General features: G+C 39.9%; 1 protein-coding gene and 1 long non-coding RNA gene across 2 annotated transcripts; one reads left to right on the forward strand and one right to left on the reverse strand.

Annotated features, from left to right (window-relative positions):
* Window positions 1-2,361: 2,361 nt before the first annotated feature.
* Window positions 2,362-10,299, reverse strand: LOC116354768 (uncharacterized). The gene is made up of 3 exons (XR_004203998.1): window positions 10,249-10,299; window positions 8,224-8,459; window positions 2,362-3,888 (listed from the first exon to the last, which is right to left on the reverse strand). It is a non-coding gene; the product is annotated as an uncharacterized LOC116354768 (long non-coding RNA).
* Window positions 4,195-7,623, forward strand: LOC109909338 (uncharacterized). Its single transcript, XM_020508406.2, has 8 exons — window positions 4,195-4,319; window positions 4,508-4,815; window positions 4,914-5,105; window positions 5,218-5,324; window positions 5,405-5,521; window positions 6,701-6,804; window positions 6,906-7,012; window positions 7,164-7,623. Exons 2-8 carry the CDS (start codon window positions 4,807-4,809, stop codon window positions 7,434-7,436), a joined length of 909 nt encoding a protein of 302 aa, XP_020363995.1. The 5' UTR covers window positions 4,195-4,319; window positions 4,508-4,806; the 3' UTR covers window positions 7,437-7,623.
* Window positions 10,300-12,328: the final 2,029 nt, after the last annotated feature.

Genomic DNA, 12,328 nt, shown 5'->3' on the forward strand with positions numbered 1-12,328 from the left:
AAAGGCACAGTCTACTTAGTGTATGTAAACTTCTGACCCACTGGAATTGTGATACAGTGAAATAATCTGTCTGTAAACAATTCTTGTAGAAATTACTTGTCATGCACAAAGTAGATGTCCTAACCGACTTGCCAAAACTATAGTTTGTTAATAAGAGATGTGTGGAGTGGATGAAAACCAGTTTTAATGACTCCAACCTAAGTGTATGTCAACATCTGACTTCAACTGTATGTCAAGTAGAGGCACTATGGGCTCAAGTATATCTGCCTCACCAGGCACCCATATTGGTATGATGTGTGTATTGACCTCCTAGCTCTAAGGTGTCCTGTCTTGATGACTTATGCACTGGGTTTGACCAGGCTACAGATAGTAACAGAGATGTATTTATCTTTGTGATTTTGGAAGGATCACAATAATTTAAATATAACTAAATGAATGAGATATACCAAGATCTGTGGTTTGAAACAAATGGTTAATGATACTTCTAGATCATCAACTGAGATGGGTCACAGTTCAGACACATGCATTAATCTGATCTTCTGTAATATACCATTGCAATGCTTAAAGGCCAGAGAAATGCCAGTGGGCTGGACAGACCATAATATTGTGGTCAAAGAAACCCCCAAAGATTGTGGTCAAGATACATTTCTAAACATTTAATCATGAGCAATTTCAACATTATTTGGCTGCTGTACCCTGGGAGCTGATTTATCTAGAGGATGATTTAAATCACGCTACATAAAATGTAATTGATTTGCTCACTGGAGTAATGGATCATCACTGGAGTAATGGATCCCAGTAAGAAAGAGTACAGTTGGGGCTCATCCATCTCCATGGATTGATGATGAACATTCATGGATATAGTCTTCTATGCATTTTCTCAAAGAAATATGGCAAGTCAGCAGACAAATCTATACTAGAAATTGATTAACAGAATCATAAAACACCACGTGACTATGCAGTTAGGTGTGCGAGAGGTAGTGAGGTAGTCGGGTGTGCTATTTACAGATTGGCTGTGTACAGGTACAGTGATCGGTAAGCTGCTCAGACAGCTAATGGTACATCTATCTAATCATGCCCATCTAGTGTGGAGGTTGACGGGAGAACAATAACAAAACCAGCTGATAGTTTTCAATCATTATACACATTTCTTTATGTATGGAAGCATGCTAAGCTGTGTCAAATCCTGAAAGACAGCAAAGAACCCATTACTCCTGCCAATAGTCAACCAATCAGTCTACTCCCTTCACTCACTAAGATATTGCAGGGTATTGTGAGTAGACAAATATGGGAGTATATAGAAAATAATGATCTGGTCATAGTCAATCAGCATGCTTATCGCAAAAAAACATTCCACTACCACTGTATTGGTTGACATGACTGGCCAGTGGCTCAATGCTATGCATAATGTCAGTTTTGTGGATAAACAACTTTTCAATTTCAGTACAGCGTTTGATTTAGTGGATCATTATTACAATTATTGCATTATGGGTTTAAGGAGGCAGCATTGAATTGGGCACAGTCATACAGAGTCTAACCAGGGGCAAAACTTTGGTTTTAGAAGTGGGGTGGACATAACTGTTTTTTTTATCCAGTCGGATAAACAGTCCAAACAGCCTAACCGAATGTTCGAAGGTGTCCGCATGGTCCTAAAGCACACCATTGCCTCGTTTTGTATCACATTGAAATTATTGAATTGAGGGGGAGAAAAACGCAATTTCAGAATGTGGGGGGGACATATCACCCCCTTCTTCAGTGAAAGTTACGTCCCTGTATTTAACTGACTGGAAACAGTCCATCTATATCAATGGGTCGTTTTCTAGCCCTCATGCTTTAAACTGTGGAATACCGCAGGGTAGCTGCCTTGGGCCATTTCTTTCACTTAATATATACCAATGACCTTCCTTATGCCTTATTTGAAACTCAAGCTACTATGTTTGCAGATGATACTACCATTTATACAGCAAGACAATCGGTTCAACAGGTACTGCAAGCTCTACAAGTCGATCTGGGAAATATCAGGGACTGGGTTTTTCCGGGACAAACCAGTTTTGAGCACAAAGAAAACCATATGGGTGGTTGGTCTGTTTCACCAGGAAAAGGCCAACACAACAAGGGATGCAATTAAGTATTGGGGAAGTACAAATTGAGGAAGTGGCAGAAAGTACTAGGGGTGCAGCTACACAACTGCTTATTACGGTCTTCTCAAATAACGATCTAGGTAAAATCTATGGGGAAAAACTGCATGCATGATCAGAAGGATAGCTAAGTATGTACAGTGAAAGATTCTTAAGTGAACAACCCAAGCAAAAATTGGGAGTCAGGTGTACTACTGTTCTGTGTTCTGGGGAAATGCATCAGCAAGTGAAATTAGGAGGCTGCAGATTGCACAGAACAAAGCAGCAAGGATCGTTTTAAGGTGGAGATATGGTTCTTCATGCATAATGCTCACGTTATCAACAAGATAATAGCAAAAAGCATGCTTATTTTATTTCACAATGTACACCATTTAAACAGTATTCAGTTGGTAAGAGACATACATTCAGTCTGTACGAGGAATAGACTGTCCACCATCTATGTGTTATCCCGGAAGAAAAGGGAAATAGGCAAAATAACATTTCGATTCAAAGAAATTGAATAATTTATCTGAGCAAACCAGAAACTTTTCAATATATAAATTAAACACTACTTTAGAACAATTTAAATTAAATAAATTGGAAGGTTGTGCAGGTCTATGTTGGATGAAGGAATCAATCTCTCTTTTCAGAAAACGTGAAAAAAAAATGGTGATGGTTCATCACTGTTTAATCTTATTGCAAATGTACTGTCCATTTGCAATATGTTTCAATGGGCATTTATCATCACAAATTTGACATGCTCAAAAATACTGCAGAAATGTGAAATTGACTGGCCCGATGAACTCGGAATGTCCGGGCAGTGATAGTGGTTCCTCTCCATCACTCGTTGGTGACATGAGAGAGAAGTGGGACTCTGTCATTTTTAACGATTTAAAAAAAAAAAAGTCCAAAAGGGAAATAGGTGGGCATGGGTGGGGGGTGATCCCTACACAGCCATAGACCCCTTGCACCCCCTAAAGGCATACAAAAAAAACATTTTAAAGATTTGCTCCTGGTAACCCGTTCCAATCACCAGGTGCACGGCTGTCGTTCACAGATAGTCAAAATGTGTTATACACAGGTGTTAGAATGTTATAGCATGTGATTTTGCTATCTCTTGAACTGTCATGGACTGTCAGTCTATGCATTTGAGAGGGATTGCATTTCCACAGCCCAGTCCTTCAGTTGTATACAAAACAGGTGACGGTGTTGCGGTTTTAAAAACATACATATTTATCTGGAACGTAGGCGCAGGGAGTCAAGAAACAAGTGCAGTTGGTGAGTTTAATAATAATGAACATGGAACGACACAAAACATGAAGCATCTTACATGGAAACATTAATACCTGACGACTACTAACAGAAGGGTACTATATAAAGGATGAGTTATGAAGTCCAAGTGTGACTGATGATGAGATGCAGGTGTGCGTAATGACGGTTGCCAGGTGTGCATAAAGATGGGTTTCCAGGTCCTGTGGTTAGTAAACCTGCACAACGTCTACCACCGGAGCGGGGGAGCAGGAGTAGACGTGGCAGTACCCTTCCCCCCTCCCCTCAAATGATGTTGGGATCTAGAATGTCATCCACCGAAACCAACACTGCTCCTCTGGACCGTACACTTTCCAGTCCACTAGGTACTGGAGCCGAACCCCACAAATTCCGGAGTCCAGGAGGGATCTGACTGTATGGACGGGGCTTCACTCGATGTCCAAGGGAGGCGGATGGGGTGTCGTGGGGGGTGGAATCAGCCAGGGGACCAGGAACCACCGGCCTTTGGAGGAAAACATGAAACGATGGTGAGATCTGGTAGTTAGTGGGGAGTTGTAATCTGTAAATTACCTCGTTGACCTTCCAGAGGACCTAGAACGGCCCCACAAACTTGGGACTCAGGTTCTTACAGGGCAGGCGGAGCAGGAGGTTTCTGGTGGAGAGCCAGACACGATCAACAGGATGCATGCTGGCCAATGAAGCGCATGCTTTCCAAAATCAACCTACGCTTCTTCTGATGGGGATCACATTCTATTACATCTGAAATTGTTATGATTTGAATGAATGTCATATCAGAGAGCACACAATGTTTAAATGTGTCACTTTGTGCTTAAAGGTCAGTACCCTGTCTAGCCTGCCAGAAGTTTGGGAGGGCAAAGACTGTGGCACTGGAGTTGAAGCCCATCAAAGCTGTTTCACCACGGCACATGATCTGTAAGTGTCCCAATTCAAATCTTTCCCTGGTAAGTTGTTTTGTAATGGTTGCTTAATTTGACCACAGCAGAGTTCAATATTATAGAATGTGTGTGTCAGTATCCTTACGAATATGAAAATCTGCATACTGTATGACATAGATACAGGTAAGAATAAAACAATCTTCTCTTTTACACTTTAAATGTTAGCGGTGGACCTCATCGGACCCTTCACAAAATCCAAGAATGGCAACAGCTGGGGTCTGACGGTGATCGATCACTTTACCAAGTGGGTGGAGGCAATACCCATTATGGTCAGTAAAGGAAGAGTACGTGCTTAACTCTAAATTCCCTTCCGTAACCCATTAAAAAAAGGGTGCTTGGAACCAAAACTCGATTTTCGTTTTGTATGATAATCATTATGGACAAGACTGGCGAGGCTACCTCCAAGGCGACGATGATCTTCAACACCCACTGTTCTCCTGAGGTCATCTTGAGTGACCGAGGTCATGAACAAGGTATGGATGTTCTAGGTCATATTCTGTCATCAATGGTTTGTTTTATTTATTACAATTTGTTTTTCCATGGTACATAATCAGACATTTTTTTTCAATAGATATTGTTTTCCCTACCCCCTACTCGGGGGTTGGTGAAATGGGCCAATCAAACCCTCAAGACAGCCATGGGCATATCCCTTAATTGGAACCAGGAACGGTGGGAGAACAACCTGAAGGTAAATCTCTTTGCACACAACAGCAGCATCCAGGCCTCCATCTTGCACGGACGGGAGCCACAGCTGTTGACTGAGGTAAACAATGCAATTGTGTATACAATTATTGCATGTACTGTAGTCTTTCAAATGTGTGATTGACTTAGTTATGTTGTTTGTCTATTGCTATTTTTGTATAACGTACTTTCAGATACATACACCCCACCTGATGTGGGGGAAATTGTCGAACCAGATCAGAACACTTCGAGTACTACCTTCAAGGCACGGAAGGAGAAGGATGTGGCGGTTTTTGACCAGGTAAAAATGATTGTCTTCTGTTAATTTATTTTCTGAAATATATGAAATGTAATTGCATTTATTCCTATAATCAATTAAAGTGAGACTAACCATCGACAAGGCGCAGGAGAAACAGAAGGAGAGCCACCGGAGCAGAATCAAGAAGGGGACCAAGTGCTTCGACATCCAGGCAAATTATTTGGTTTGGAAGGACGAAAGTAAGGCGAGACCTGGGAAACCTCACTGCACCTTTTCTCCAAGCTGGGGTCACAATCTGTTAAAACCTCTTATGGATAGGGGAGATGCTAGCGTCTCAACTGGCCAATTGCCAGGGGAAATGCAGGGCGCCAGATTCAAATAAAATGCTATAAAATTCAAACTTTCATTAAATCACACATGTAAGATACTCAATTAAAGCTACACTCGTTGTGAATCCAGCCAACATGTCAGATTTTAAAAATGCTTTTCGGTGAAAGCATAAGAAGCTATTATCTGATAGCCTGCACCCATCTGCACCAGCAGTAAACAAAGGAGCTAGCGTAGAAGGCGCCACACAAAACGCTGAAATAAAATATAAAATATGCATTACATTTGACGAGTTTCTTTTGTTGGCACTCCAATATGTCCCATAAACATCACAATTGGTCCTTTTGTTCGATTAATGCCGTCCATATATATCGAAAATGTCCATTTATAAAGTGCGTTTGATCCAGAAAAAAAAACAGCTTACAAAAACAAAACGTCACTACAAAATATTTCAAAAGTTGCCTATAAATATTTCAAACTACTTTTGTAATACAACGTTAGGTATTTTTAAACGTTAATAATCGATCAAATTGTAGACGGGGCAATCTGTATTCAATACATGAACGAAAAGAAACCAGCTCTGCTCTTCACGTCTTGCGCAACTCACAAAAGTTTCCCCAGTTGGCCTACTTCTTCAAAGCACAAAGGAATAACCTCAAACCATATTCCAAAGACTGGCGACATCGTGTGGAAAACGGTAGGAACTGAAAAATTGGTTCCTATTAAATATCCAATGGCAAAGACAATATAGTGAACAGAGATAGGGGAAAAGAAATCATCTGAACAGTTAGTCCTCTGGGTTTTGCCTGCTACATAAGTTCTGTTATACACAGACATGATTCAAACAGTTTTAGAAACTTCGGAGTGTTTTCTATCCAAATCTATGCATAATATGCATATCTTATATTCTTGGCATGAGGAGCAGGAAGTTGAAATTGGGCACGCTATTTATCCAAAAGTGAAAATTTTCACTTTTGAGTGAGTGAATATAATATTAAAAATCTCAGATAACTGTTTGCATTTGCACACAAAATAACCTGAAGCTAGTTTTAGTCTCCCTAACACTGATATTGTTCTCTTTGTCTTCCTAGGGTTACCTCGGTGGAAGCCAACAATCTTCTCCAGTTGGAGCCGTTGGACGGTCGACCACTGAAAGCCCTGGCACCCTACACTTCGGTGAAGCCCAAAAGACAAAGTATGTTAAGCTTTGGTTGACATTTGAGAAAGCAAGAAATGGTAGATATGCTGAGCTTATAAAAATGTACCTCTTCAATTTACCTCTCCAAATGACTTTAGGACCATCGACTGTCCGAGCCCCCCAGGAGGTATCCCGTCCACCAGAACCAGTGAGTTCGTATCAGTCTGATTCTCTGTGCTCTGATTCGGAGGGGGACCAGCTTGAGGTAGGCTATACCTTCCAAAACGGTTGAAAAGTACATATCTCCAATTTAAAACATTGCACTGATCCATACACTTTTCTCACAGTAAAGTATAACCTTTGTTTACGTCTCTGTCTTCTACCCTGTTCTCTTTAACTTTGATCCTGTTCTCCAGGAGCTAGGGGTTCTACCCAACACCCAGACGTGGATCCACCTGATGTCCTTCATTACCAACCACCCTCCAACTTTTCATTACATCCTCTACAGCTACTGTTGTCATGTCATTATTTTCTCGAAATGTTTTTGCTCTATCATACCAAGCACATATGTGAGATACACAGATGAATTAAAAACACTAGCACTGCAAACATTCAGAACAAAGAGAGCAGCAGGTCCTGGACTTAGTCTCCCTCTTCAAGTCCACATTCTGAGACTGGATGCCTGTTGAGAACAAGTGACAGGCAGAACCTCTCACCCACACAGCAACCACCTCCTCTATATTCCACAAACAAGAATTCAGTATTTTAGTCTGTGATTGTCATGTGAGTGTACAAAAACATCTGAAAATACTGTACCAAAAAAAGATCAACGCTTTTGTATTAAAATCATAAATATTGCCAGGTTGGTTTTCACAGCTGTTTGACAAGGTGTTCATTATTGTAAGGTATCCTTTGATGGTATTTATTTGTTCCATATTATTCATTGTTGTTTTCTAGGACCTACCACAGATGCATATATTCAACCACCGCTATTGCGAGATTTAAAACAAATGTAGAGGACTACTGAAATGATATTATTTCAGTGTAGATAAGGGAAGGGCAGGTTGAAACATGACCGACAGACAAGCCAGTGTATGAATCAAAGGGATTTGCGTATGAATGGAGTGGAAATGGGCTGACTTTGTGATCTGTAATTAATATGGCTGCAGGGGCACTATTGAGTAGCTTGGATGAAAGGTGCCCAGAGGTGCCCAGAGTAAACGGCCTGCTCCTCAGTCTCAGTTGCTAATATATGCATATTATTAGTAGTATTTGATAGAAAACACTCTGACGTTTCTGAAACTGTTTGAATGATGTCTGTGAGTATAACAGAACTCATATCATTTCTTTGCCATTTTCAAAACATTGCAAAGTTTAAGACATGAATTTCATGTTGTAATGTTAACAAGGTATCCAAAAGTGGTTTGAAGTAATGTTTTCATTTTATTGGCTAAACATGTTTAAAGAAGTCATCACCTTGCTTCCTTTGACCATCTCTGCAGGAAGTGCAAGTCATAGGGAGGTAATGCACCAGAAGTCAGTAAACCGGGGATCCATACGCATGCACACACACACACCGTGTGAAAGTTATTCATGAACAGGTCATCGATGGTTCATGGGAGATCCGTTGAAGGGAGTAGAGATGACGGTATTGATGCAATATCATTGGTTGTTCTGGGCGGGACTTTCCTGCTGGATCTCTTGTTGCCAAGCTGAAAAGAATGAATGAAGCAAGATAATAAATTAATTTGATGCTCTGTGTTTTGTAACAGGATATCACAGTGCGTTTGTATGATATCTTTTAAAAATACATTTTAAAAGGAAATAGGAAGAATTACAGGAAAAGGTGAGGAGGACCAGGGGACCGGAGCCTAAGAGTGCTAGTCTTTGATTAATGAGATGTTGCTCATAACCGGCACCGTTTGATTTAATTACAATTGTCTTGGCAGTCTTGGCTGAGTAGTGCTGGGTATGATGATGTGATATTGCTGAGGCTACCTTTAAAACGCACACTCCCTAAAATCCTCTTCTTGTCAAGTGTGGGAACATTCCTACTTTTTGAGTTGCATTTGCTTAGGACAAACGGTAGTGTGGGATGGTGGTGCACGTTCAACCTGTGGTGGTTGATGAGTGGCCCCACAAGTTAGGCTGACTAGGTCAATAATATGGTGATTCAGTGGAAAAGTCCATCTGAGCCAGTGGAGGCTGGTGGGAGGAACTATAGGAGGATGGCTCATTGTAAGGCTAGGAATGAATAAATGAATGGAGTCAAACATGCATTTGAGACCATTCCATTCCAGCCATTACAATGAGCCAGTCCTCCTATAGCTCCACCCAACAGCCTCCACTGACCTGAGCATGCAAATATAGTTAGTATTTTAAAAATGGAACCACGTTCATAATTATTCCACCCTAATGTTTGTCCCAAGCAATGCAACTCACTAAGTAGGAATGTGTCCACAGTTCATGGGAAGAGGATTTTAGGGGAATTACTACAGAACCCACCCAGACCATTAAACGAAAACACTTTCAGATAACATTGCTTCATCTAAAAGATCAGGTTCTCACATAAAAACCCAGTAATGTATGTTGCTCCCCGTATTCGAGAATTTCAGACTACTGAGCTGAATCAAACGAGCCATATCAAGAGGTACTGATCTGGCCTAATCACATCTTGCGACTTTGATATTAATAGTCTTGGAAGAGGCCTCCACTCAATAGAGTTCTTGTGCCTGGTTTTCCTTTACAATAATGTGGTCATTGCATCAAATCTAATTTTATCAGTCACACTCGCCAAATCAAACATTTCACCTTAACGTGAAATGCTTACTTACAGTAACCTAACCAACAATGCAGATTTAAAAAATACAGATAAGAATAAGAGATAAAAGTAACAAGTAATTAAAGAGCAGCAGTAAAATAACAATAGCGAGACAATTGCCGTGTCTTTGGCTATGCTGGATTAAGTGATATGACACGCTATTCTATAAAATAATTTCTCCGTAATTAATATTACCTGATTGAGCTAATCATGTAATTAACTAGAGTCGGGCACCACAAAATAATATTTATAGGGCTGTTATCTTCCGAAATAAACTCTTAAAGACCTAGTAATATTTTACATCAATATTAATCGTCATCTTAATTCAGTCTCATCTGAAAGTTGTAAATGCTTGGTTATCTGCATGAACCCTGGCTAACAATTTGAATCAGCAATACAAAAAAATTGGGTTTAATCATTTATTTACTAAATACCTACCTAATCACACATACACATAATTAAATCATAACTTGATTACAAATTACATCATAAAAGGAAAACGTCCCTAGCGGGCGGAACAGATATGACAGCTTGTTACACAAAAGAAAAGGGACTGGGTTTGAGTGGAAGAGCGGGAAGACTGAGGAACAAAGGGAAGAAGCTGTGCTATCGTAAATACAGTATCTTATGCATTCTAAATTACCGCCCATTTGGAAAAGTAAAATGCAATTAATATTTACTCTGAGCTGCGCTTCGGTAGGTTGGTGGTAGATGGAAGGCGTGTTGCCCAACCGAGTCCTTTGAAGAATGTCTCTGGTGGTCAATTGGATACGTTGTAGTAACATCTGTAACGGCTTTCTTCCTGGGAAGGAGAGGTGGACCAAAACGCAGTGTGGTTAGGGTTAAACATCTTTATTAAAGACGAATACCTAGAAAACACTACAAATATACAAAACAATAAATGCGAAGAAAAAAAAACAGTCCTGTGTGGTGAAACAAACACAGACACGGAAATAATCACCCACAAAAACCCAACACAAAACAGGCTACCTAAATATGGTTCCCAATCAGAGACAATGACTAACACCTGCCTCTGATTGAGAACCATATCAGGCCAAACACAGAAACAGACAAACTAGACACACAACATAGAATGCCCACCCAGCTCACGTCCTGACCAACACTAAAACAAGGAAAACACACAAGAACTATGGTCAGAACGTGACAACATCGGTGTGTGGTAGACTGGATACTCTGTCTGTTCTTTCCTAGCACGCGTTTGCATAAGGGGACAAGTGGATAAGAGGCAATCCGCAATCCGTAATCCGTAAGACATTAATTAGCGAGCTAGGGTGGACGTAGTCAATATAACTACTTGTTCAGCACGTTTTAAATGTACAGCAAAAAAAATTCAGAACATGGGACGTTCTTACAGTGTTCTCCCTGTACAGCAAGTCAGAACCGTAGGATAAGATGGGCATATAAGCAAACAATGAACTGGGAATTTCGAGTTAGATGACTGTTCAAAACGTATTTTCCCAGGTGGAGCTAGTTTTTTTTCCAGAGTTCTCAGTTCTCTTGAACTCACTTAGATCTAAAACTTCCCAATTCCGAGTTTCCATTTGTTTTCAGCATAGCAGAAATCATGCTAGATTGACAGCATGGCCAATGTATTTAACCTTTCCTAGCCCATGGTATTAACCTTACACCAGCCAATGGCTGTTGTCGTTGTGTTCCTGGTTCGAGCCCAGGGAGGAGCGAGGAGAGGGACGGAAGCTATACTATACTGTTACACTGACAATACTAAAGTGCCTATAAGAACATCCAATAGTCAAAGGTTAATGAAATACAAATGTTATAGAGGGAAATAGTTCTATAATTCCTATAATTACTACAACCTAAAACTTCTTACCTGAGAATATTGAAGACTCATGTTAAAAGGAACCACCAGCTTTCATATGTTCTCATGTTCTGAGCAAGGAACTGAAACGTTAGCTTTCTTACATAGCACATATTGCACTTTTACTTTCTTCTCTAACACTTTGCTTTTGCATTATTTAAACCAAATTGAACACATTTCATTAATTATTTGAGGCTAAATTGATTTTATTGATGTATTATATTAAGTTAAAATAAGTGTTCATTCAGTATTGTTGTAATTGTCATTATTACAAATAAATATATATTTTTTAAATCGGCCGATTAATCGGTATCTGCTTTTTTTTGGCCCTCCAATAATCGGTATCGGTATTGGCGTTGAAAAATCATAATCGGTCGACCTCTAATATACAGTACCCGTGTGCTGCCATCCTATTAGAAGGTAACAGATTATTTTATTACAATGGTTAAGATGGATTTTCATTGTGTTCCATGGTGTTATTCGCCCCCTAGTGGAGCTTTCTGGTACTTAGAAAGACTTCGCAAACAGGAATTGTTCCGCACGCATAGAAGCAGCTAAAAACACCGCTACGGTGCAGGTCTTTCAGTGTAGTTATTTCTTGTCACACTTCAGCCTTGGAAAATATTTGTTTGTAAGTTTGATTCAAGCATTTAGCTAGTGATGATAATCTTGTTATTGATAGAGTTGCTTACATATCAATGTTGGTTGGTTGCATTTACTCATACAAATTGCAATGCCTTTCATGTATGCCATTAGCTGTATTACTTTGCTCGTGCGTCATGCAAACTAATTGTAAAATACACAATACTGTAGTTTTGTTACTGTTTCTAGTGTAATATGCTTTGTTATTCTACATAGATGGTTGTACATTATTAGAGTAATGAAAGGAGTTAGCCAATTACCACATGAGTAACAATTAG

Source organism: Oncorhynchus kisutch, linkage group LG18 (assembly GCF_002021735.2).
Source record: "Oncorhynchus kisutch isolate 150728-3 linkage group LG18, Okis_V2, whole genome shotgun sequence".
Lineage (NCBI taxonomy): Eukaryota > Metazoa > Chordata > Actinopteri > Salmoniformes > Salmonidae > Oncorhynchus > Oncorhynchus kisutch.